Source organism: Leuciscus leuciscus (genome assembly GCF_965113295.1).
Source record: "Leuciscus leuciscus genome assembly, chromosome: 5".
Lineage (NCBI taxonomy): Eukaryota > Metazoa > Chordata > Actinopteri > Cypriniformes > Leuciscidae > Leuciscus > Leuciscus leuciscus.
This window is the reverse complement of record NC_138729.1, coordinates 982,640-1,009,995: the sequence shown is the minus strand read 5'-3', so window position 1 is coordinate 1,009,995 and position 27,356 is coordinate 982,640. Positions and strand designations below refer to the sequence as shown.

At 40.0% G+C, this 27,356-nt stretch overlaps 1 protein-coding gene across 4 annotated transcripts in view; it reads left to right on the top strand.

Annotated features, from left to right (window-relative positions):
• Positions 1-27,356, top strand: part of abl1 (c-abl oncogene 1, non-receptor tyrosine kinase) — a 42,894-nt gene that overhangs the window by 8,959 nt on the left and 6,579 nt on the right. The window contains exons 1-9 of one of the 4 annotated variants that reach the window (XM_082168812.1): positions 8,756-9,259; positions 12,555-12,719; positions 17,552-17,780; positions 18,081-18,147; positions 21,052-21,324; positions 22,395-22,479; positions 25,591-25,768; positions 26,106-26,290; positions 26,365-26,517. In XM_082168812.1, the coding sequence (XP_082024938.1) occupies positions 9,175-9,259; positions 12,555-12,719; positions 17,552-17,780; positions 18,081-18,147; positions 21,052-21,324; positions 22,395-22,479; positions 25,591-25,768; positions 26,106-26,290; positions 26,365-26,517 (1,420 nt within the window). In that variant the 5' untranslated portion in view covers positions 8,756-9,174. Of the gene's footprint in view, positions 1-8,755; positions 9,260-12,554; positions 12,720-17,551; positions 17,848-18,080; positions 18,148-21,051; positions 21,325-22,394; positions 22,480-25,590; positions 25,769-26,105; positions 26,291-26,364; positions 26,518-27,356 lie in introns of those variants that run through there. The other 3 variants (XM_082168810.1, XM_082168813.1, XM_082168811.1) reach the window with 3 other exon arrangements.

Sequence of the window (27,356 nt, the reverse complement as noted above, 5' to 3'; positions counted from 1 at the left end):
TAGGTATCTTACCATTTAGGCCTAATTTTTGTTTAAGAACAGAAGCATATCCACATGTTTGGGTAGAAGGCGACTGCGGAGTCTACTCACGACCAGTCCCGCGGCTGAAAACACTCTTTCCGCTGGCATCCCTGACGTGGATGTGTGGAACACATAATCTTTGCCGCACAATTTGCACCTCACTATCTTATCATTAATTTTGCTAAAACTGCCCCACACCTTGCTCCTGTTATTTGCCGCTGCCGCCATGTAGACTCTGTCGCCTGTCACTCACACACACACACACACACACACACACACACACACACACACACACACACACACAGGGTCAACGGTCAAGTGGCGATCCCATTTAGAAAAAAATTGATTGTTTTATTTAAAATTTTTTATTTCATTATGGGAAAAGTGGCACTTTATGATGTGTATTTGAATAGGAAATGTAATAAATTAAAAGCCAAAAAAAAAAAAAATGTAATTTGGAAATCCCATAAGCCCCGCCCCCTCGACATGTCGACACTCTATTTTTTTTGTCGAGTGGAGCATGTGTCGAATGTCGGTCGTTTTGTCGAGAAAAAGTCCCATCCCTAGTTTACATTGGTTACTGTATTCTTTCAGTTGCTCTAAACAAGTATTTTGGGTGCCCTTTTTTATTTTTTTATTGAATGCTAGACATCAAGTTGTTGTTATTTTCATCTGAAAGAACTTGTTTTCAGTAAGCTAGGCCCTATGTGTTCAGTAAGCTTGTTTCAGTAAGCTATGTGTTTTCAAGGCTTCAAGGTTTTATTGAATGCTATCTCTGACTAAGAATGCATTACTTTGCACTTGTATAGTCTTTTATTTTGTAATTTTAAGAGCAATAAACATATATTGCAATGTTAAGGAATTTATGTTTTTTCATTCAGATATGTAAATCAACATGTATAAATTGTTAGTAGTCAATTAATGGGGAGATAATCGAGAATCGAATCGAATCGAAATCGAATCGGGCTGGAAAAATTAATCATTAGATTAATCGATGCATCGAAAAAATAATCGCTAGATTAATCGTTTAAAAAATAATCGTTTATCCCAGCCCTAGTGCGCGTGTGTGTGTGTGTGTGTGCGTGCGCGTGTGTATGTGCGCGTGTGTATGTGCGCGTGTGTGTGTATGTGCGCGTGTGTGTGTATGTGCGCGTGTGTGTGCGTGTGTGTGCGTGTGTGTGCGCGTGCGTGCGCGTGTGTGTGTGTGTGTGTGTGTGTGTGCACGTGTGTGCGCGTGCGCGTGTGTATGTGCGCGTGTGTGTGCGTGTGTGTGCGTGCGTGCGTGTGTGTGTGTGTGCACGTGCGCGTGTGTATGTGCGCGTGTGTGTGTATGTGCGCGTGTGTGTGTATGTGCGCGTGTGTGTGTGCGTGTGTGTGCGTGCGTGCGCGCGCGCGCGTGTGTGTGTGTGTGTGTGTGTGCACGTGTGTATGTGCGCGTGTGTGTGCGTGTGTGTGTGTGTGTGTGTGCAATATAAGGGAAATACCGATTAATCGTCTGATAGTGATTATCCAATCTGATCACAATTATTTGAGAGAACTGCAATAATTGAAAATTTCAATCACATTCTGCCATTTAAATGTTTTCCTTCAAATGAAATAAAGGCTTGTGTATTATATCATCTTATATTAATAGCTGTATTATAAATAATTATGTAATATATATATATTTCAATTTTCTCCACATTAAAGTAAATGAATGAATGAATGAGGCATTTATATAGCGGTTTCATATGTGCTACTGTACACTCAGAGCGCTTTACAGTCATATCAGGGCTCTCTACATAAATAAATATATAAAACATATCCAATCCCAATCATTTAGTCTGTAAATGTGTGAACTAAACTTCACTAAACGGTCATTAGTAGCTTCTGCCATCCAATAATCGCAATAATCTTTGTGCTCAGATACTCCAGATATGAAACAAAGTCAGTTTCAAAGTCTCTTTAATGTGAAACTGAACTCCAGAGAGGAGCGTTCTGACACACATATGCACTCGGCTATATAGATTCATTAGATTTTTACTTCACTTGTTCTTTAATATTTAGGGCGTTTTTCCACTGGGTTCGTTTGCTGCGGTCCGAACCCGAGTGCGCTAGTTCCCGGCGCCCCCCGCAGCGTTGGTCTGGTTTCACACTCAATTAGTTGTATCGAACCCAGGTGCGTTTGCAGTGATCTTACGTCATCGCAAACGCACACGGAAAACGCATGGAGAATACAACTCGACTGAGCATAGCTGTAATTTGTCTGTTGTTTTGGTGCTATTATGCACAACATAGTGAGAGACAACTACGTTTATGTTCATTACATGGTGTAATTCAGCACATCCAGGGGACGCCGTGTTTCTGCTGCTCGCAGAAGATTTTTTTTTATGTATGGTTTGTTTTATGTATGGTTTGTATGTATGGTTATTGTATGGTTTGTTCTTCCCAAATTTGAATGAGGCACCTCACCTCTTCAGTGTCCCACAACGTTCCCCTGCCACTCATGGTTGTCGTGTGTGAGGAAACAATGATATCGACAGTGATACGCATGCGCGGGATACTATACTTCCTGAACAAGCGCGCACCCGAGTCCGTGTTGCTTGCACATTAACGCGAACCGCGCCACGGTTCGGGAGCAACCGAGCTCAGACCACCTCCTCCAGGGAGTCCCGGGTTCGGTACTCTAGTGCGCACCCGGGTCCGATGACAGCGTTCACATTAGCGATTTTTCATGCGAACCGTGCCCCGGTCCGCACTAAACTGCCAGTGTGAAAGCGCCCTTAATGTATGTTTGAATATATCCAACAAAACAAGTGTTTATTACAGCCACCGTTTAAATGTTTATATTTTAAGTTCACCTTGGGCTGCCCTCGACTACAGGTTTCTCTAGTCGACTAGTATTCGTTCATTTAAGCGACTAATTGCGCGTTTATATTAATAAGTCATAAATCATAATAATGAGCCTTTAATTGGTGGCGCTGTGGAGCGTTAAACAAGTGGTTGTATTTGATCTCATAATGTTTGGAATTACTTGAAAATTATGAAAATGATCTTACTAAATGGAATTACTTTTGATCAAATGAATGAATGAATCTGAGTTATAATATCATCACCACAATGAGAAATCATTGAGGAATGACAGCTGTCAATCACTGCATCACGACTGCAGGTTAGCACACCGTTATCTGTGTGTCTGCAGCGTCTCAGTGCGTTCTCACTCCAGCATGTGGATGTTATTGTGTTTCTCAACATGAACGTGAAACAATATCCCGATTAGCATATGCTGACTCGAGTGCATGTGTGTGTTCTGTAGGAGAACTGGCGTCTGCTTTAGTAGCGTTTATTCCGTAGCGCTGCTTGAGCTTATGCTTTTGTTCTTTATATTTTGTTTACACATATTGTTTAATGTTTTCAACTAAAAGAAAACCTTAACATATATAGTAAGCTTGTTGTGTATATTGCCTAATCGTAAGCTTGTTCAGGAATGGTGACAAAAAAACGTAAAAAAAACGTGTTTTTCGTTAAACGTCATTTAAATAAACAAATATTCGATTTTTATGAGCCCGAATATTCAAATGCAAAAGCCGGTTGTTATCTCAGAATAAACCCAGACAGGGTCTTCATCAGCCTGAGATCTCACACACACACACACACACACCTGAAGGGGTTTATTCTGAGATAACAACCGGCTGGATGTACATTATCCACTTATTACTCGGACACTTGCCACACAAGTAAATAATTAGACACAAAATATTGATCTGAGTTTAAATATTTTATTCGCTCTTTAAACGCAGAGCTTCGCGGAGAGAGAGCAGTTTCATCGGCGAGATCACACTAGATGGACGTTTAAGAGATACGGTATACAGTCATACCCCTTATTACACAGCATCTCAACACATAAATGATTATGGAGATCAGAGATATTGATATTTCAGATTAAACTGTTTTAAAATCGTACCTGTTTGTATCTTATAATCCAACAGTGAACAAAACAATAGTCACACAATGGCCGCTGCTGTGTTTGTATGTAACGAGAGAGTGAGTCCACGATACTGGATGGCATAGTTAAATAAATGTACTCAAAATATTGATTTGACTGAGTTTTAATATTTTATTTGCTCACCAAACGCAAAACTTCCATGAAGAAAACCTGTTCCTAGCGAGTGTGTAGCGCTGCTGACTTCAGTGACCCGGATGAGCCTGTGCTTTTTTTTCTTAGAGGCTGTTATCTGGGAATAATATACCATTGGATGGAGTGATTGACCAATCAGAATCAAGCATTCCACAGAGCCGTGTAATAATGCCCAGATAACAACAGAACTCATTTCCATAGATATTTCATAACATAATGTGGATATTAACTCTGTAGTCTGACCTGCAGCTGGAGGACTAAACTAGCACTCATGCAAACGACTGGAGTCTGAACTGGTTCAGCTGGGTGTCGGACAGAAGACTAACTGACGTGTGTGTGTGTGTGTGTGTGTGTGTGTGTGTGTGTGTGTGTGTCAGCACACCTGGATCATGTTTCCATTCCTGGGCTCATGATGAAACCCTCTGTTTAACGAAACGCTTCGCAGTGAAATAAACGTGTCTCATGCGAAGCGCTGGAGACGCCACCCCTGGTTGAGTTGGGAAGGAGTGTGTGTTTAATGACCGCGAGAGATGGTGTGCGTCAGCTAGCGGAGAGTGGATTATATAAATGATCTGTATGAGCTCATCTCTGAGAAATGTGCTTCATGTTTCTACATCTGTCACCTCCCCCTCTCTCTCCAAACCTGCCTCTGCAACCCTGGCTCTGGTCTGAGCAGATGAGAAAACCCTTCTTAACATACAATTAATGCAGGACTCTTGAACAGCAGATCGGAAGAAACACATAGAGCACCCTTAGCAACCGCGTACATCACCCTAGCAACCACATAAACCACTCCGGAAACCTAATACCTGAGCAACTGCAATGCAAGTTTTTGAACATCTTTTGCAACAGGTTTTGCATTTTTGTAGGTATTTTACATTTACATTTTTATCCAAAGCGACTTACAAATGAGAACAATAGAAGCAGTGAAACTAACAGTAGGACAACAATAAGCAAGTGCTATGACCCATCCCAGTTTAATCTAACGCAGTACATGTAAAAAAAAAAAAAAAAGTATCTTATAAGGAAATAGACTTTTCTTACTACTTCCTGTTTTTGGCCAGGACAAAAGCTACAAGAGTTTACCTTGAATTAAATGCAAGATAAATACAAATAATAATGCATATGCATAATGCAGGACTTTTAATTATAAACCAGCCTAGGACTCTTATTTTGAAATGTCTATGCTTTACTATTGCTGGTTTTTCATTCAAAAAGATGATGAAGATTAAACATACACTCCTACAATCACTTACATCAATTCAATTCAATTCAATTCAAATTTATTTGTATAGCGCTTTTCACAATACATATTGTCTCAAAGCAGCTTTACAGAAAGTGCATTTCAAAAAATGTACATAGAAAAATACAGTTAGTTAATCATGCATTAATTTAGGGCATAACATATCGCCGGCGTGGAGTCGTCTCCTCACGGGCGTGGAGTCGTCTCCTCACGGGCGTGGAGTCGTCTCCTCACGGGCGTGGAGTCGTCTCCTCACGGGCGTGGAGTCGTCTCCTCACGGGCGTGGAGTCGTCTCCTCACGGGCGTCGAGTCGTCTCCTCACGGGCGTGGAGTCGTCTCCTCACGGGCGTGGAGTCGTCTCCTCACGGGCTTCGAGTCGTCTCTGCATGGGTGTTGGGGCATCTGAAGTTTCCATGAGAGGCTGGATACAAACTGGAGCTGACGTACTCTATTTACCTCGGGACTAGCGTCCCGAGATAACAACAGAAAAGCAGATGGGAAATAATTAGCGTAGCTGCTGTTCCTAATATTAATGCATTCAATCTGATTCAACTGTAGTATAAAAGGTAAGTATTATGTGAATGCTTGGCTAAAGAGATGCGTCTTTAATCTAGTTTTAAACTGGGACAGCGAATCTGAGCCTCGAACAATATCCGGAAGGCAATTCCAGAGTTTAGGAGCTAAATGTGAAAATGCCCTCCCTCCTTTAGTGGTCTTAGATATGGGCTCACATTATACACAACATTATAAACATCACATTATAAACAAACACCAACAGTAGATCATGAGCAATCTCTCGGCATAAATGTGCGGTATATGAACTGCTCTGAGACCGAGAGTCTGCGAGTCTTAGTTAATTATATCATAGACTAAGAAGTTTAATAATCACGTTTGGGTGTATCGTGTTTTTCCATCCCCAAAGACATTTGTTGCACCATTTCAGAGATGACCTTAAATTTTAATATGATGATAGTCCCTTTCTCACAGCAACCGCGGTAAAGTACCGTAAAATTGCCAGAACGACTTTACGACCGGTAAATAAAAAAATGTGTTGTTCACACAAGCAACAGCGCTCTGGCTTTTTACCGGGAACAGACCACTCACACATCAGAAATACTGGTGAACTCTGTTATGATGTCATTAACCGGCAGTGTATGCCTTGTTCCTGTAAGGGTAACTCTTGCCAAAATGCAACCTAGGGTCTTTTTGTTACTCTACTCGAGGCAAACTCTCGTTTAAAAGCATGATTAGAATGGATACGCCACTTTTAAGTTTGACCGTATTTTCGTTTTAGGTTCAATGCCTCGTGAATGGGAGTGAATGGGGCACTTCTATGAGAGCATCTTAATAGACACATTGAATGGCTCCTCCCCCTTTTTAAATAGCCAATAGCGTTTAGTTTACCTCACAGACTGACGGCACATGGAAGCGTATCCGAGCGCTGATGACACGCTGGAATAAATTCTAGCCATTTCATTCTTCACCAGCGTACAGTTGGAGAGCGGAGTAAAACACGAGCGTTTGAGCAGCCGAACACACACTCCAACACACTCTGTGACGCGTCAACGCTCGCTGTGGTCAGGTGGTGTTTATAGCAGAGGGGGCGGAGCTTCAGATTCTAGAGAGCATGTGATTGGACAGAAGATGTGATGAGACGTGGTGATGTCATAAAAATCCCTGATCCATTTTAGCGGAAGTGAGAGACTGTGCGTTCTGAATGCTTAGATCTCTAAAATGCTAATTTTGTCGTTGTTTTGGAACACAGCAGATCATTGATAACCTAAAGGCGAACATATTCATACTAAAAGCTAAAAAACGTACATTTTGATTTCAGGAGGGCTTTAAAATGTGGCTCTTTTATCCATTTACTCGAAGAAATTATCAACAGATTAATCACTTATGCAAATAAACGTTAGTTGCAGCCCTGGAATAAAATGTGCGTAAGACAGACAATAAAACGTTTGGCTTTATGCAGGTTAATTAGATAGGAAATCTCTATAGCGGATCGTTGGTTAATAAAGTACCTAGTTCTAGGCCTGTCACTTTACGTTAGAAAATGGATCGCACAATCGATCGGACCAACACAAGTTTCAAAAACGAAAGTAGGGAATTGATTTTAACGGCCTTCTCTCGGAGCGCATCCAGCTCGTCACGATACGCCCGCAGCGAACACGCGTCACACAGCGACTGCAGGCTCTAACACACACACACACACACACACACACACACACACACACACACACACACACACACACACACACACACAACAGCAGATTATACTTCTGCAGAATGTGTCTCTTTTTACTACAAAACTGTGAATACTGCCGGTATTCAGACAGTCTCATGCACACAGACTCAGATTCGGGCTACGGTCTACAATCGCCTATGTAGGCAAAATCTGTTTGACATTTCTAACCGTAAACACAGCCTACAGTAATGTTTCTCATTGATGTTATGGCTTATTGTTTTTGGAGAATGTTGCACTCCTGTTTGTCATTGTGCCCGAAACTTCACCCCAATAAATCATCAGGAATATTGCTGACTTGCACGCGTCTCAAGCGCCCTCTTTACGTTCGAGCTAATGCCTGTTAGTTGTCCGTGGATTTGACCATATTTGGCGTTTAAAATGGAAACGTCTTTAGACATGGAAAATTGATTTTACAATCGATTCAATGAACACTTATGTCTCAAAAATCTAACAGGATTTTTTCACAAAAGTGACAGCCCTACCTAGTTCTGTCATGAAACTGTAGATGGCACAGACTGATAGGTCTAACTCCTTTAGCGATCGCATCATGATCCTCATAGCACAGCTGATTGGGTGTCATCAGCAGAGAGCGAGCGGAAAACCTCCTGAACACTCCTATGCCAGAAATCATGAGGATATTAAGTAAAGATCATGTTCCATGAAGATATTTAGTAAATTTCCTACCGTAAATATATAAAACATGTATTTCTGTGAGTGAACGCACTCGCCAACACAAATGCACAACTTTAAAGGAGATTTTCTCAATGTTTTGATTTTCTTGCACCCTCAGATTCCAGATGTTCAAATACTTTAAATAAAAGCTTATTTATTCATCTTTCAGATGATGCCATTTCAAAAACTGGACCCATGTGACTGGTTTTGTGGTCCAGGGTCACATATTAGTAACTGATATTCAGACTGGCTCTCTGGTGTAGATGCTGGTGACCCCGTGCCTCTGTTTTAAGCCTGAACACACTGTGTGTAGGACGGGTCTGTGAAGCGGAAAGACAAAGGCAGATTCCAGTTACACTCTCTCACTGCAGATAATGCTGCAGGCTTCAGTCGGGGGGCGGAGCCAGTGATGTCATCGGCAGTGATGTCATCGGCCCCGATCCTGAAAGGGCCTCTTTGTTGGCAGGGATCAGTTCTTGCTTTTCCTCTGGATCGTCTCTCAAGACGACACACACCATGAAAAAGACAACACTATCGTCAAAGTGCTTGATTTAACTCCTACACTCGTGTGGTTGTTGTGGGATATATCCGTGTGGATGGCTAGTTCCTCACCGGACAGAGAAAACAAGAAGAACGGGAAGAGCGGGGGAAAAAATGGAGCCTCTTACTTTGGAAACTCGCTAGACAAACGTTGTGAAGTGGGTTTAAGATGAGGAAAAACCGTGTTTGACTCTTATCTTCACGTCGTACATGACTTAAGCTACTTATACACAACTTTTTCATGCTTTTGGCTACTTTCTTTTGAACTTTCCTTTGGATAAAAGAGAAACTAACTGGATTATATCTTTCGATTTGGACGTGTTTGGGAAGCAAATGAAAATGTTGGAAATTTGTCTAAAATTGGTGGGCTGTAAATCCAAGAAAGGCCTTTCTTCGTCCTCCAGCTGTTACTTTGAAGGTAAGCGACTGTGAGGGCGAACGTGTGTGTGTGTGTGTGTGTGTGTGTGTGTGTGTGTGTGTGTGTGTGTGTGAGAGAGAATCTCAGTTACAGAGCGGCCGAGGCCGAACTCGGGCTTGGGATGGACATGCGGATGGATCTGTGTCGATGGACTGGTGAAAGTCCCAGGCCTCGGTTCTCCTTCTTCTGTGTGTTTGGAAAGTGGAGGAGGGGAAGAGCGAGAGCAAAGCCAGACACACTGGCTCGAGGAAAAGAAAGAGAGGAAAAAACGAGGGAGGAGAAAACACTGGGAAATCTGATTCCTGTCTGGATTGAGCCGTGCAGTTTGGGGTGTGTGTGTGTGTGTGGAGAGAGTTTTGGATGCATCTTTGAGCTCATTTACTGAATGATCTTATTGAGTGTGTGTGTGTGTGTGTGTGTGTGTGTGTGTGTGTGTGTGTGTGTGTGTGTGTGTGTTCGATTTCAACTCTCAGGCTGATTTAACAATAATGAGCCGTTTGTGAGATACTGAACGCCAGTAACTGTTGGAAAACATCTTTTTAACCTGTTAACCCTTTAGAGATCTGAACTTAAACAGTTGTAATTCAGGAATGCTTTGAAATACTGATCTAACGTTGGTCTCTTTTTATAGAAAACACTGAAGAAGAGTGTAGAAAAGCTATAGACGTTTACTGTAGAGCTTATGTACTGAACTAAACATGTATTTAATAGTCAACTCACCTTTATACAGCGCTTTTTACACTACAGAGTGTTTCACAGCAGCTTTACAGAGATAACAGGAGAATAATGCAACAAAGTTTGTTTCCAGAAGAAAATGGCGTCACAGTCCAGCTTAAGTAAGATCAGTGATGGTTCAGTTTTGTTGTATAAAGTTATTAATTTAGTTAATTTATATATACAGCCGCTCTGGAGAAAACCGTGATGTCATCGTCCAGCTCAGTTTACATTTACATTTAGCAGATTCTTTTGTCCAAAGCGACTTATAAATTAGGACTAAATTAAGCGAGTCATCGTGAAGAGGCAAAGACGACGCAAGAAGTGCTCAAAATACGAAGTTCAGGCATTGGTCAGAGTAGCATAAGCCCGAAAAGCCAGGATTTAAAGGAAAAAGGAGAGAATTGTTTTATTTTTATGAGGTTGAGTGCTCACGGAAGAGGTGGAAGCTGTCTTTTGAAAGTTGCCAGGGATGAGAGTCAGCAAATAATGAGAGAATGACTAACTATTATGAAAGTTGCCAGCTCAGTTCTCATATAATGCTGTTATACAAAATATATATTTCACAAAATAGTTTGGACTCTAAAGTTGCTAGAAAACCAAAGTATAATGTCTTAAGCAAGTTTAGTTCCAAATTTGAAGTTGATATCACACAAATGTAGGCTTTAAAGTATGGCTCTATGGTGTATCAATGTCCTGTTTCACTGGAAGATTATTGAGTGTTTAAGCTTTCAGATGATAGGCCTTCCTAACTGGTGATTTACTAAAATATATGAAAGGGAAAAATGGAAATAAATAGAAGAACCAAGTGTGAGACGGACAATTATCAGGGCAAAAGTTGAAGAATCGTCTGGTTTGATGTCATATATTGATGCTTTATCTCAGAAATATGCGAGTTTGATCATAGTGATGGATTATATTCATCTTATATATTCAGCTTTCAGATGTAATTTCAAAAATGACTCATGTGACTGGTTTTGTGGTCCAGGGTCACATAAACTGATATTCTTACTGAATATAAAGTTGGTGAAAGACTAGTTGCATCATCTGATATACTCCTGTAAGTGCCTTTATCAGAAGTTCTCCACTGTTGTCATAATAGTTTGTCATTCTCTCATTATTTGCTGACTCTCATGTTGTTCTGTGCGACACAAGGGACATCTTTATCATGCTGATGTGTGTAATGACCAACGAGAGTGTTCTGATGTTTCCTTTCTGTTGGAATGTGAAAACTCTGTAGGATTGTGTGAAATGACTGATTAAAGAGATGTGGATAATGTTCAGATGGACTTGTATGCCCATGTGACACACACAGCTGTGGTGACGACCGATGATTACTGCTGAAAACATCTGGGTGTGTGTGTTGCTATCGGGGCGAATCTTCATTAGTTTCACCCCTGAATCAAAACACAAAAATGTATTTGAGAACAGTTGAGAAATCGTACATGTCGGTGATGCTTCATATTTCTGTGGAAATAAAAAACATTTAATTTTTCAGGATTCTTTGATGAAAGGAAAGTTCAAAAGAACTGCATTTATTTGAAACAGAATCTTTTGTAACATTATAATTGTCTTTACTGTCACTTTTGATCAATTTAATGTGTCCTTGCTGATTAAAAGTATATATAAAAAAAAAAAAGAACTTTAAATGATAGTGAATCAAGGTTTTCACAGAAATTTGAACTGTTTTCAACACTGATAATAATCATAAATGTTTCTTGAGCATCAAATCATCATATTAGAGTGATTTGTGAAGGATCATGTGACACTGAAGAAGACTGGAGTAATGATGCTGAAAATCCAGCTTTGATCACAGGAATAAATTACACTTTACTATATATTCACATAGAAAACAGATGATTTACACTAGAATAATATTTCAGTTTTTAAGGACAAAATAAATGCAGCCTTTCAGAAATATAAAAAAATCTTAAATTATTTCAAACTTTTGCATGGTCACATTAATCTCATGATGATTGAACAGGTGCAGTGTGCGATGTTTAGCGGCATCTAGAGGTGAGGTTGTGAACTGCACCCAACAGAAGTTACGGTGGCCGACAGGAAGTGATGTCGTCGTCTGAGACAGCAGAGAGTAGCCAGTTCAGCAACGAGGTTTCTTTACATAGATAAATTTAAATTAGGTTTACTTAATTATTTAGTAAAACGATGTTATTGTGAATATTATTGTCACTTGTTCATCATTGTGTCAGTGTTTTATTCGCTAACTTTAGCTGAAGCTTCTTTACACGAAGAACAACATAGTGAGGAAATGCGTTTGTCCGTTCAGGGCCACCGTAGAAACATGTCGATGTAAGCGGACCCGCGGTGTGTGTAGAGAGAAACGCCTCATTCTAAGCTAATAACGGTTCATTATGTAAGGTCTCTATACACCACTGAAAACATCGTTATGTTTATGATATTGCATTTCTGTCATAAGATCCTCCTAAATATTACACACTGCACCTTTAAGAATGTTTTTGTAAATATTTATTTTACGTTGTTCAGATTGTTCTGTGTTATAGTAATGGGGATTACACTCACATGTATATGTATTGACCTTTGCCCTTTGATGTGTTTGCAGAAGCTCTCCAGCGGCCCGGTTTGGAGCCTCCGGGTCTCTCTGAAGCGGCTCGCTGGAACTCCAAGGAGAATCTGCTGGCGGGACCCGGAGAAAACGACCCCAACCTGTTCGTGGCGCTGTATGACTTCGTAGCTAGCGGCGACAACACTCTCAGCATCACCAAAGGTGCGAAACACACTCGTACTTCATCATCTGAAGCCTGCAAACACGTCTAACGCATCACCATCACTCAGACCTGGCCTTTCATGAGGTCAAGACTTCAGAGGTCGAGACAAATCCAGTGGAATGATTGCTCACAAGGCGCGTTTCCTTTACAGATTTGCGTAAAACTTTTGTGATTCATTCTAAATTTAGATAAAAAACGATTGTGAAATGACGGCGTTTCCATTAACCGATGTTACGCGGCTGAACGTCATTTGTTTCCTCTCGTGATCAGTCATTCCAAACATCATGGTGACGGATGTTTTTGCTTTATATATATATCCCAGTCACCGCACTGGCCGTTATTATTAGTAGGGATGGGACGGTATGAAAATTACATATCACGATTATGGTGATTATCAATATTATCACGGTTTTGTTCAAACGAGATGACAGTGTTGAGAAAGAGCTGATGATCACACTGAAGACATTTTTATATTTGAAAATCAACAAACAACTAAAACGAGCAGCTCTATGCACTTTTTTAAGCAAGATTATATTCTGTGGCATTTCCTTCCTTATAATGACCGTCGTCCATAGCAACGCATTATAACACTGCGCACATCCATGTATCGTTTCATTCAGATACAGCTTGCCGTCTTGCGATTGTATTGAAAATGAAATCAGAGTTGATTTATTGTTTACAGAGTTTGATAATATTGTTGTGATCATCTTGTCTGGACGATTGTTTTGTTCGCTGTACATAATTAATTTATAAACAGGTAAGATTTAAAACATTAATCTCAATTCAAAAAAAAAAATCGGTGTAATAAGTGTACAGTGATATACATTATTATCCCTTAAATGTCCCTCTTAATAGTCTTGTTTGAACTCGTTCGTCTTTGGCTCAAAGCCACTTGCTGCAAACTTTTCTTCACGGAAGCTTCACGTTTATTTCAAGTGAGTGAGATCAAATATTTCAACTCAAAACAACATTTTGTGCCCAATTATTTCCCAGACATAGTTTTGGTATTGAGGTCAAAGTTAACTTGCCTTGCGTTGGCTATAAACAGTGGGTGATGGTCACACAAGACGACTCGGCAGATCTGAAGTGTTTATTGTAGTGACCATCCTCGATTAAGTTTCTCTCAGGACTTTTGTAAAAGCTGAAATATGTCCACACCTCAGATTTGGTCCTCTTAATAGGCTGAATAATCTCCCGAGCACGGCCTCTGCCTTCCGCCATTCCTTCTCCAATAAGAAACCCAACATTGTGCGCTGCGCCGGCGTCACACTGATGCTGGCTGGACAGGACTCACAGTGAGTTATTAAAATCGCGATAATCAAACACGGTTTTAATGATAATTCAATTTTAAACCATAATACTAATCGTCAGTACATTTTATCGTGGTTTATAGTGAAACCGGTAATCGTCCCATCCCTAATTATTAGTGGAAGGAGACGTGTGTGTGTTATCCAGCAGTAATGGCAAGGAAAGCCTCTTCTACTGTGAGCGGCTCGTATGAGGAGTTCTGGGTGTTTCTCCCTCAGTTCTGTTTCATGCTCGTGATCGTGGCATTTAGAATCCAGTATTCCTGTAATTCTTCTGTCTTTTATGAGTTTAATAAAGAGCTCTGTCTCGTCTTCTGCCCAAACACACTGCGTCGTCTACATCAGTGACTGTAAACGCACAAAAACTGTTTCTATTGCAGTTCGAATGGCCTGGAAGCACCTCATGCGAGCGGCACAACTTTTTTGCGATAAATGGGATTTTTTGTGAAATTGACGTGTTTCCATTGAAGCGTATTTTCAATTCGCAATTTCAATTTGCGCATTTTTAAGGGTAATGGAAGCGTGGCTACAGACTCCTTTAATTATTAAAGTTAATAATTATTATTACATTAAAAACCACACCAGGTGTCAGCAAGACTCATAACCCAATCATGTTCATAACTAGGGTCGAAAATCAATTCCAATTCTGGAATCACATACTTGAGGTCGGGATCTGGATACTTGTTATAAAATTAAAAGGACAAACTTCAGAGATCAAGACAAATATTAGTGAAATTTCACTGTTCTCTGAACCACAGAAAGGTTCATTAGTGAACATTAGTTAACATGAACTAATAATGATCAATACTACTTCAGCATTATTAATCTTAGTTCATATTCATTTCCACATTTACTAATACGTTATTAAAATCAAAGGTTGTACTAGTTAACATTAGGTAATGCACTGTGAACTAACATGAACCAAGATTAATAAATACTGTAACAAATGTATTGATCATTGTTAGTTCATGTTAGTTAATACATTAATGTTAACTAATGAACCTTATTGTAGTTACTATTAAAGTTTATAATTATTATTACATTAAAACAATGCCATGTATCAGCAAGACTTATAAGCTAATAATGTTCACACCTGATGTTGTGCACAGATCAGAAGTTTGCTCCTGCTTTCATTAATTACATTAATAACAAAAACAAAAAGGTTTCTTCCAGTAGAGTTTGAGCTCTCACACACTACAGTCACACACTGTGTTGAGCTCTCACACACTACATTGAGCTCTCACACACTACAGTCACACACTGTGTTGAGCTCTCACACACTACAGTCACACACTGTGTTGAGCTCTCACACACTACAGTCACACACTGTGTTGAGCTCTCACACACTACAGTCACACACTGTGTTGAGCTCTCACACACTACATTGAGCTCTCACACACTACAGTCACACACTGTGTTGAGCTCTCACACACTACAGTCACACACTGTGTTGAGCTCTCACACACTACAGTCACACACTGTGTTGAGCTCTCACACACTACGGTGTTTTCTGGTTTGTATTTTTGAGAAGCCACATGACTGACTGGAAACACACATATTTGCTGCACATTCTTCATCCCCTCTCCTCTTCCTTTATCTCGCACGACATGTTAGTTCTTTCCATTCGGCCCGTGAAAACCAGCGTCACCTTTTTTCCATTTACATGTGTTCATTTAGCAGATGCTTTTATCTAATACCTTCATTTAGGAACATCACAAGCAATTCATCACACAGCCACACACATAAGTATTGTTTTCACGTATTGCAGGGTTCGTACAAAGTGCTTAAAGTGCTTGAATTTGACTTCTTGAAATTAAAGTCCTGGAAAACCGTTGAAAATGTCCATAATTATGAAGATGTACTTAAAGTGCTTTACTTATTTAAATACAATATACAGTCAAACCAAAAATTAATCAGACACCAGATATAAGTTTTGATATTTTCACTAGAGTGATCAGGACACTATAGTTAATTTATGTCAGTGAGGAGAGCAAAATAAAGTAAACTGTGACATATTATACCCAAATATTCTTCATACAGTGACTACCAGTGACAATTATAAACATTTGGGAACAAAAATGATTGGGACACTTTGAGCTGATCATGTTTTGCTGAAGTGTTTTGTCTTTAATTGCTAATGCTCTTTTTACACACAGACTGAACAAAATGAAGCATTGCTTGGTGATTGGTTGAGCTAAACTGGTATTATCTAATTGTGTAGTTAAATTTAACAGCTGACAGATATTCAACATAATTCATGTGTGAGACACTCTAACAGAAGGACGGACAAAACCAGTCAAATATCAACTGAGTTCTGCTCATATTTTATTACCATTTTCTAAACTATAGTGAATAAACTGTGATGATGTGAGAAATGTTAAAGGAGTCTGAATACATGTTGGTGTGACTGTATATGAAATTCGAAAAAACAAATATAATCTTAATCTTTTCAGGCGAAGTTAACGCTGATAAACCCCCATCAGGCCATTTCTGGATATGAACTACGCCAACATTATAATATAAAATATCATTTATTGAACAACAATAGCCATTATAAACTTTGCATTAAATATATATTCTTAAATATGTGGCAAGTTGTATTTTGGATGGCTTATATCTGTAATTTGAGTAAAAAAATGTAATAAAGGTATTGTTTGATAAGTGCGATCTCTGATTGTAGTCTTTGGAAAACTAAAAAATAGTGCTTTAAAAGTCCTTAATCGTCCTGGAAATACATTTCACTGTATCTGTGAACCTTGTGTCTGTGACACATGAGTGATTTGAGTCAGTCGTCACTAGCACTAGTGCTGCTAATGATGAAACCTCGATCAGTGAGGATTAAAGTTGAGTGTGTGTGTGGATTTAAATGCCTCTAATTGGTCATTCATGCAAAACACATGTTAATGGAAACCTTTGAAGCAACCTTTAATAATCACATCTTTTCACAGTTACTTCAACGGCACAGCTGCCAAATAGCCTAATAGCACCAATGCTACATTTTTCTAAATGTCATAATCATTTGTTAACTAACAATTATTCATTATTTCAATGAACTCATTGTTTCTGCCGCTTTGAGCGCTGTTGAGCGGAATCATAAACACCTCTGATTGGCCGTTGTGTTCACGAGCTCATCGGATATGTCTGTGATTGGCTACAATGATCAGCGCACGGGAGCGTTTGAACGTTTTTTTGAGAGCACAAGCAGGACCGATCTGCTGATATACGCCTGTTCTCAAACGCTCGCGTGTGTGTGTGTGTGTGTAAGCGCTCGCTGAAGAGTCTCATTGATGTATACTTACATGTTTTTGAAGTGCTGATATTTGTAGCCAATCACAGACATATCCGATGAGCTCATGAACACAACGGCCAATCAGAGGTGTTTATGATCCCGCTCAACAGCGCTCAAAGCCTCACATTTTTACAATTTCAGTATCGACAACACTATAATAGACCCTGAAATGTGATGTGGTAGAGCCGGCCGAATGCATTGAGTGACTGACTGACTGTGACGTGTCTTTAACCAGGAGAGAAGCTGAGGGTTCTGGGATACAATCACAATGGCGAGTGGTGCGAGGCGCAGACGAAGAACGGGCAGGGCTGGGTGCCGAGCAACTACATCACGCCGGTGAACAGCCTGGAGAAGCACAGCTGGTACCACGGACCCGTGTCGCGCAACGCCGCCGAGTACCTGCTCAGCAGCGGCATCAACGGCAGCTTCCTGGTGCGCGAGAGCGAGAGCAGCCCCGGCCAGCGGTCCATATCGCTGCGCTACGAGGGGCGCGTCTACCACTACCGTATCAATACCGCCTCTGACGGCAAGGTGAGAGTGTGTGTGTGTGTGTGTGTGTGTGTGTGGTGCATATCGCTGCGCTACGAGGGGCGCGTCTACCACTACCGTATTAACACCGCCTCCGACGGCAAGGTGAGAGTGTGTGTGTGTGTGTGTGTGTGTGTGTGGTCCATATCGCTGCGCTACGAGGGGCGTGTCTACCGCTACCATATCAACACCGCCTCCGACGGCAAGGTGAGAGAGTGTGTGTGTGTGTGTGTGAGGTCCATATCGCTGCGCTACGAGGGGCACGTCTACCACTACCGTATCAACACCGCCTCCGACGGCAAGGTGTGAGTGAGTGAGTCAGTGAGTGTGTGAGTGAGTCAGTGAGTGAGTGAGTCAGTGAGTGAGTGAGTGAGTGAGTCAGTGAGTGAGTGAGTGAGTCAGTGAGTGAGTGAGTCAGTCAGTGAGTGAGTGAGTGAGTGAGTCAGTGAGTGAGTGAGTCAGTGAGTGAGTCAGTGAGTCTGTGGGTGAGTGAGTGAGTTGGTCAGTGTGTGAGTGTGTGTGAGAGTGAGTGAGTGGGTGGGTGTGTGTGAGTGAGTGAGTGAGTGAGTGATTGAGTGAGTGAGTTGGTCAGTGAGTGAGTGAGTGAGTTGGTCAGTCAGTGAGTGAGTGAGTCAGTCAGTGTGTGTGAGAGTGAGTGAGTGTGTGTGTGTGTGTGTGAGTCAGTGAGTGAGTCAGTGAGTGAGTCAGTGAGTGAGTCAGTGAGTGAGTCAGTGAGTGAGTCAGTGAGTGAGTCAGTGAGTGAGTCAGTGAGTGAGTCAGTGAGTGAGTCAGTCAGTGAGTGAGTCAGTGAGTGAGTGAGTCAGTGAGTGAGTCAGTGAGTGAGTCAGTCAGTGAGTGAGTCAGTGAGTGAGTGAGTGAGTCAGTGAGTGAGTGAGTCAGTGAGTGAGTCAGTGAGTGAGTCAGTGAGTCAGTCAGTGAGTGAGTCAGTGAGTGAGTCAGTGTGTGAGAGTGAGTGAGTGAGTGAGTGAGTCAGTCAGTGTGTGAGAGTGAGTGAGTGAGTGAGTCAGTGAGTGAGTGAGTGAGTGAGTGAGTGAGTCAGTCAGTGTGTGAGAGTGAGTGAGTGAGTGAGTGACTCAGTGAGTCAGTGAGTGAGTGAGTGGGTGAGTGAGTTGGTCAGTCAGTGAGTGAGTGAGTGAGTGAGTTGGTCAGTGAGTGAGTGAGTCAGTCAGTGTGTGAGTGTGAGTGAGTGGGTGGGTGTGAGAGTGACATCCTAACAACGATTTGAACAACTTTACAGTTGAAGTAATAAAAGTTTGACAAAAACAAGTTTTATAAAATTATAAACTCCACATTTCAGCCTTTAAACCATTTTTAAGAAGAGTGAAAATGATAAATGTTTGTAAATATTAAATTAAAATATTCTAGATACCTTATTCTAACATGCTGAATGAAAGTGCAAATTCCCTGTCTGACAGTAGGTGGCAGAACACACGACTCTGACACACATGACTCTGACACACATGACTCTGACACAATTACCACTCGTGTCCAAGGCCTTCAGTCACACAGTGATTGAGGCTCGTCCAGTCGTGTGAGACTCCAGTGGGGAAAGACATATCCATAAATCCATTCCTCACATGCCTGACGCTCCTGGTCTCTGCATGAGCCTCGACACACACTTTCCTGCAGTTCTCCACCGTTATCCGTCAGGAATGAGTCCGAGACGCCAGTTCAGCTCACAGATGCAGCTTCAGATTTAACCCTCTGGTGCTCTTCACGTGTCCGTCAAACATTATCATTTCAATTAAATTAATGTACTATATTTTAGTTTGATAATGTTTTTTTTATTGAATATTTTGTATTTTTAGGGGATTTTATGGTACTAAATTATATTTATGCTTTATTAATAATCCATTTATTCACTTTTTGGGCATAGACCTGAACATTTGAATTTCCAACTGTGGTAAATCTTGAATGCTTTAGAGCGACAGACTGAAGTTTGATCTCTTTTCAAAGACGACACTTGGCAGATTATTGCTGAAGTGAAAACAGTTTTAAAAAAGTGAACTAAAAAAAAAGTTCTAGAATTTTACGTTTATTGTTATGAAAAATGTGCAAAAATACTATTTGGAATTTTTATATGAAATATATATTTTCAAAAACATGTTTTACTCTAAAACTGTGAGAAAATCAAAGCCATAAATCTAAACAAGTTGTGTTTAAAAGTTGAGGTTGATATCTCAATGAATGAGCGTTCAGTAAGATGTTGTTTGTCTGCAGTACCAAACGCTTCCACTAGAGGAAATCCGTTTCCCATTCATTTCTGACCGCGAGGAGAACAAGTGTGACTGTTGTTTTCAGGACCATTAAACCTTTTCGAATCATGTCCATTATTTGTGTGTGTTCACACAGCAAGTGCCAAAACCTGAAGATGACTCGATGAAGAAAAACAAAAACAAGACAAAAACAAATGTAGAAGTTTTCGGTAAAAAATGACCGAAGAGCACCAGAGATGTACAGATAACTTGTATAAGAGTTTATCACTTGTAATGAGAGCTGTATTTAATGAATTATTGTACAGCCAGTATGATATAACTCCATTCAGGACACTTGACAGATTATGACATTATGACCAAGTTTTCCTGGACTTCCAGCCATTTACAAACAACTGAAACACTAAAAATGCAATAATTACTCCAATACATGATTATAAATGTATTAAACATGCTTTAATGCACTAAAGAGGCCTCGTAAATTAATTTGCACAAAAACAAGGATGTTCACAGGAAACGGTGCATCACTCCTGAATGTTACATTCTTTGACCAGGAAAAATACCCACGGGAAACGCTCCGGGATTCCTGTGCCGTGTGTCAGCGGTTCTGACGGATGTCCTCAGCTGAGCTGTTCACCTCTCACTCCAGCTTTCACCATTTAGTTTCAGAGATTTTAAGTTAAAAGTAGAGTGATATTTAGAAACGCGCATCTAGAGATCGACTGATAATCGCTTTGATGTTTTTGAACTATTTTTGATGTTGACATGTTTTGTGTCACTTATGTTTGTTTATATCTGGCCAAACATGCACAAGTTATCTAACAACTATACGTTGTTTTATATTAATGTGCATGTTCTTTTAGTTGTCATTGTGCAATCAAGCGTTAAATCATCACTAAATGTTTGTTATTGGACATAAAATAATCTCTATCAGTATTTGGTAATGGATAATCCAGATCTGGTGTGTCCTCAGCTGTACGTGTCATCGGAGAGCCGCTTCAACACGCTGGCAGAGCTGGTCCATCATCACTCCACGGTGGCGGATGGCCTCATCACCACGCTGCATTACCCGGCTCCCAAACGCAACAAACCCACCATCTACGGCGTGTCGCCCAACTACGACAAATGGGAGATGGAGCGCACGGACATCACCATGAAGCACAAGCTGGGCGGAGGACAGTATGGAGAAGTGTACGAGGGCGTCTGGAAGAAGTACAGCCTCACTGTGGCCGTCAAAACACTAAAGGTCCGTGACACACACTGCGTTAGCTCTACTGACTGTCGTCCGGCTCGCGTTGGCTTTCACCTGCTGTAGTTTTACTCAATCTATTCTTCGAGGTCCATGTGGACGTGTGATTTGACGAGCTTCTACCGGGTGACAGATCAGATTGTTTCAAATTGTCATCAAAATGATTTGCTTTTTGCATTGTTTTTCTTTGTTTGCTTTTAGAGCTGTCAAACGATTAATCACATCCAAAATAAAAGTGTGTGTGTACTGTGTATAATTATATTGTATATATAAATACACACACATGCATGTATATACTGTATATATATATTTATGTATAGTTTATATTATATAGAAATACAAATATTTTATATTTAAGTTTTTCTGAAACTACTAGTCAAAAGTTTTGGATCAGTAAGATTTTTTAATGTTTTTAAAAGAGTCTCTTCTGCTTATTAAGGCTGTTTATTTGATTAAAAAAAACAATGTAAATCATCTGTTTTCTATGTGAATATCTAGTAAAGTGTAATTTATTCCTGTGATCAAAGCTTGAATATTGAATGTTTCCTGATCATCAAATCCTCATATTAGAATGATGTCTGAAGGATCATGTGACACTGAAGACTGGAGTAATGATGATGAAAATTCACCTTTGATCACAGGAATAAATTACACTTTAAAATATATTAAAATAGAAAAGAGTCATTTTAAAGGGTCATAATATTTAACAATATTTCTTCTTTTTTTGTATTTTTAATCAAATAAATGCAGCATTGGTGAGCAGAAGATACTTCTACTGATCCAAAACTTTTGACTTTTTTACTTTAGTGTATATACAAAATAATTATACACAGTACACACACATACATTATGTAAACAAACTTTTATTTTGGGTGCGATTGATCGTTTCACAGCACTAATTGCTTTGCTAATCCACGTTGACATTCATTTGACGAGCTTCTCCCAGTTGACAAATCCATTTGTTTCAACATCTCATCAAAGTTATTTGCTTTTTGCATCTAAATCACACAGTTTTGTACATTAAACCATGAATCCTTGTTGTGAATTGTTGTTTTGCTCCTGTGCAGGAAGACACGATGGAAGTGGAAGAGTTTTTAAAAGAAGCTGCCGTCATGAAAGAAATCAAACACCCAAACCTGGTGCAGCTGTTAGGTGAGTGTGTCTGTCGGGGCGTCACACACAGGTGTACAGATGCAACCGTCTGATCAAGCACATGACCCACCTCTTTCCATGTGTCCTGATGATTGCATTACGCTGTGATCCTGTAATGTTTCCATTTCTGAAACGTATGAAGTGCTTCCCAGCTAATCTTTAAATAAATAGAGAATGCTCCCAAAGTAAACAGAGGCGAATGCCTTGGTGCTGTTTTTGCACATTTTTTCACAAGGCCACGATGCATGAACAGCATCTAAAGGCGGATCACCAGGGCTGTCCGATCCTGGACTTTAGGGAGTGACTGACTTTGGGAGTTGATATGATGGACTGCACGAGCACGACTCCATTTACTCTGAATCAACACAGAATAAGAATACAAGATTGCAATCGTTATGACACAGTATTCTTTCCCTGACACGAAGCCTTAAACTCTCTTCATTAAAACACTTTTAGAGATGACAATACCATCACATAACTCACAGAGGTGGAAAGAGCTCTAAACAGTTGTGATTAGATGTAAGTATTGCTACTGAAGGCGAGACACGGCGGGCAAAACATCGGTTTTTTTCACTGGTCAGTTTTGAGATTTTGGGCTCTTTGTCTTCAGTAACATCGTCTTCTTTCAGACTTGTGGAGAAAAAAAGTCCAAAATACACATTTAGGTCTTTATTTTACTACAGTTTGTCTATTGGCGTCTGTAGATTTCTCATAAATTCAACAAAAGTTGGCGTTGTAAATCATCCCGCTGCTCCGCCTTCATCACACACACCGTTAGAAAGCTCTCTCTCTCATGTACAATGCTGTCGGATCCAAATATGAACATTTTTATCAGCAACCAATCGTGACAGTACAATGGGGCATTTAACTCTAAAAGCGAAATCTCATTGGCTGATGTCAATTTTAAAGGCCGTTTTCTCAAAATCATTTTTTGCTCTTACTCTGAGCCAGAAATCTCCTCTTCAGCAGCTCTTACACACACCAAACTTCCCTGCTGTATTCCTATCTATATTCTTAAGGTTTTTACTGAGGGGTTTGTTCACATATCATTCAGATTCTGATTTATACAACATTTTATACCTAAAAACGGGGCGAAATTTTTTTTTTTTATGGCTGTTGACAGTCTTTCATGATTAATGGAGTGATAAAAAGAGATATCCAAAATCCCCTCTCTAAAAACCTTTGACTCTAATATGTCAACAAACTGAAACAAGAATTTTGAATCCGGCTTTATCCAATGTTCAGATTTCTCTTCTGGAAATATATGCAAATTAGCACAAATTTAATGAGATACTGCCTAATTTGCATATTTAAACATAAATATTCTAAAAACTTGTAATACAAAAGATATTTGTCTTAATGTCAGTAATCAACTGGGGAAGTTTCATGGTGATATCTATTAGTTAATTTTTTCCCCCTATTCATCATAAAAAGGAAATGAAGTACCTACGAGTGCCGTGTGTTCCACTTGCTCTGGTTTGATGAAAAACAAACTGAAATTGAATGTATGATTTAACAAGAATCCATGAGACGCTAATAGCCCTGCAGTTCACTTCACTCTGACACACAATCAAGATTAATAAAAAAGCGAGTCTACTTCTGCTATAGTAACCAACTATACTTCTGAGCGCATCTGATTGACAGATAAACATTGCGCTCTTATTTAATGTTGAGGTTATTTCAGCAGTTTACCTCATACATTTACTGTAACAGCATTGAGTTAAAGAGGGCAAGCTTTAGCATTCAACTGAACTGAGCATGCAGTTTACACATTACATTATGTTCTTGCTCCGTCCATGCTACTCCAACCTCTCAGAGCTCTGGCAATATCAGTGTCATGACCCATTACAGGAGCGGACAAAATTACTATCTAAAATCAGAATATGAGAATAGCACATTTTCTAAAATACTCAAGGCGTTAAAGCACGGTTTGACACTTAATCGGCCCGCCGCTGAACTGGATGTTTTGATTGGTTCTCACCCCAGGACTGTGGAAACAGAGAAACAAAAATGCAAAAAGTTCTGCACTCTTAAAATCTTTTATTGTAAACAGGAGATAAAGTTAAGAAACGTTTCGGCTCTTTGCCTTCGTCAGTTTCACTGATTTTCAATGACTAAATAGAAAGCAGGTCTTCAGGTGATCGTTATCAGACTCCAGTTTAAGTCCATCTGAAACGGTAAATGATGATTAAAAACAATGTTGGGAACAATTACACATCAGAAGAAAAAGCCAGAAATAAATAACAGTATAAAGGGATTGATTTGAGGATTGATACATGGGTCTCAGCAGCATTAGCTGGGAGAGAGCGGCGAGTGTGTTGATTGGAAAACCGAGAAACAGCCTATTACTTCAGAGATAAACGAGAGAAGGAAATGTCATCGAAGCAGCATTTCTGGAACCAGTCCACCACATTCATTTCATCATTTATCTATAAAGCACATTTAAGAACAACGCAGGGTTGAAGTGCTGGACAGATCATTACACTCAAAGATAAACTGATTATAATCTATAAAATAACCAACACTAAACTAAATAATTCCTTGAAAACCAACATTAAGAAAATGTGTTTTAAGCTTTGATTTAAAAATTTGATTTAAAAAACAATAACAACATTCAACCAGAATATTATTGCCAGACTTTCATGTAGAATCTTTAGGTCTGTGATTAAATACATCGAACATGAGTCACACACTGATGCACAGGACGAGCTTCCTTCACAAACACACGTGCTGATTCCTTTAAATTCACTTCATTTCATTTCATTTAATCATTAATATTCAACAATATTATTGATCTTTCTGCATTGACAGCATTATATGAGCTGGACGATGACATCACGGTTTACTCCAGAGCGGATAAATATTTCAATGAACTAAATTAATAACTTTTTTACAACAGAAATGAAGCATCACTGAACTTACTGAACTGTGACGCTATTTTCTTCTGGAAACAAAATTTGTTGCATTATTCTCCTGTTATCTCTGTAAAGCTGCTTTGAAACACACTGTGTTGTGAAAAGCTCTGTATAAATAACGCTGACTTGATGATTGTGAAGGAGAGCTGCTTGTCAATCACTCCTGCGGATGTTCTGTGTTCGTCTCTTATGTCAGGCGTCTGCACACGGGAACCTCCCTTTTACATCATCACAGAGTTCATGACGCACGGGAACCTGCTGGATTACCTGCGCGAGTGCAACCGGCAGGAGGTGAACGCTGTGGTGCTGCTCCACATGGCCACGCAGATCTCCTCTGCCATGGAGTACCTGGAGAAGAAGAACTTCATACACAGGTGAGCCAGACCTGCAGTGCAGATGTGACGCCGACACTAGCGATGTCAAAAGTATCGACTTCGGTATCAAGTCGATACTGAAATGTTAAAAATGTGAGGCTTAGAGCGGAATCATAAACGCCTCTGATTGGCCATTGTGTTCACGAGCTCATCGGATATGTCTGTGATTGGCTACAAGGATCAGCGCTTTAAAAAACATATTATAGAGTTTTCCTGTCACATGATTCCAGTTTTAACATTCTATGCACAAAAAAATCAGATACAGGACAAAGGGACAACGTCGAATTAGTAACTATTATGAATGTCGTTTCCAGTTACAATCTGGCTCTTGTTTCAGGGATCTAGCTGCCCGTAACTGCTTAGTTGGGGAAAACCACCTGGTTAAAGTGGCAGATTTTGGACTGAGTCGCCTGATGACGGGAGACACATACACAGCCCACGCCGGCGCCAAGTTTCCCATTAAATGGACAGCACCGGAGAGCCTGGCCTATAACAAGTTCTCCATCAAGTCCGATGTGTGGGGTAAGCTAAGATCAGTGAAACGCTGTTGCTGTTGATGCTTGTGTCGAACTGACAGTCTTGCTTGAACTCTTCAGCATTTGGAGTCCTGCTGTGGGAGATCGCCACCTATGGGATGTCTCCGTATCCTGGAATTGACTTGTCCCAAGTTTACGAGCTACTAGAGAAAGATTACCGCATGGACCGACCCGAGGGATGCCCGGAGAAAGTCTATGAGCTCATGAGGGCCTGTAAGCAGCTCTTCAGATTATTTAAGAAAAGTGACTCCAATATGATTACAAGTAAACTGTATCCTTCCCTCGCACTGTGTAACATATCTTTCCCTCGCGGGTTAAAATGATACTTATTTTGTTGTTGTTTTTTTTGTCCAGAAAGCTTATTTTATTTCATTTTGATACTTTTTCTATTTTTTTATGCAATTTTTTTTTTTTTTTTTTTTTTACCATTTAAATGACTAGATTCGATCAATAAATAATAAATAAATAGTAATTTAAGCACATTCCTCACATTTTTTTCAACTTAAATTAAAAACAACTCACAATTTCATGCATATCCCTTTTAATTCAGCTCAAAATATCTTGCATTGGGGGTCTTTGCAGACCACTTGTGGAAAATAAATAATATAATATATAAGATATATAATATCTTGCCACTAGATGGCCTTATAGCTCTATATGCAGCAAATGAGCTGTTCTGCTGGGTCCTAAAGTCAGCTCTCTTCAGTATGCATTCAGATACACATGTAGACATTATAACATCTTTTTGTGGTAAAGTTTTTGCATTTTTAGTTTGATTTTTGAAAATTTTTAGGTTTTTCTGTGTGTACTGAAGCATTCCTCGCATTCCATTCATTCCTAAGGGGGTCAAATTGACCCGCAAGGGAAGGATTTGTTCCTATTTTAAATTTTAACCACAAAACTCCTTGACTCAATTCAATTTTATTATTTTTTGTGTATTCGTGGTTCAAGTGTGACAAACGTGCTGAGGTCTTGGACCCCTCTGATGAACATTACATTTTTAAATAAAAAATGAACTAGTTTCGGGTCAGAATGAATACAACTACAGGTCT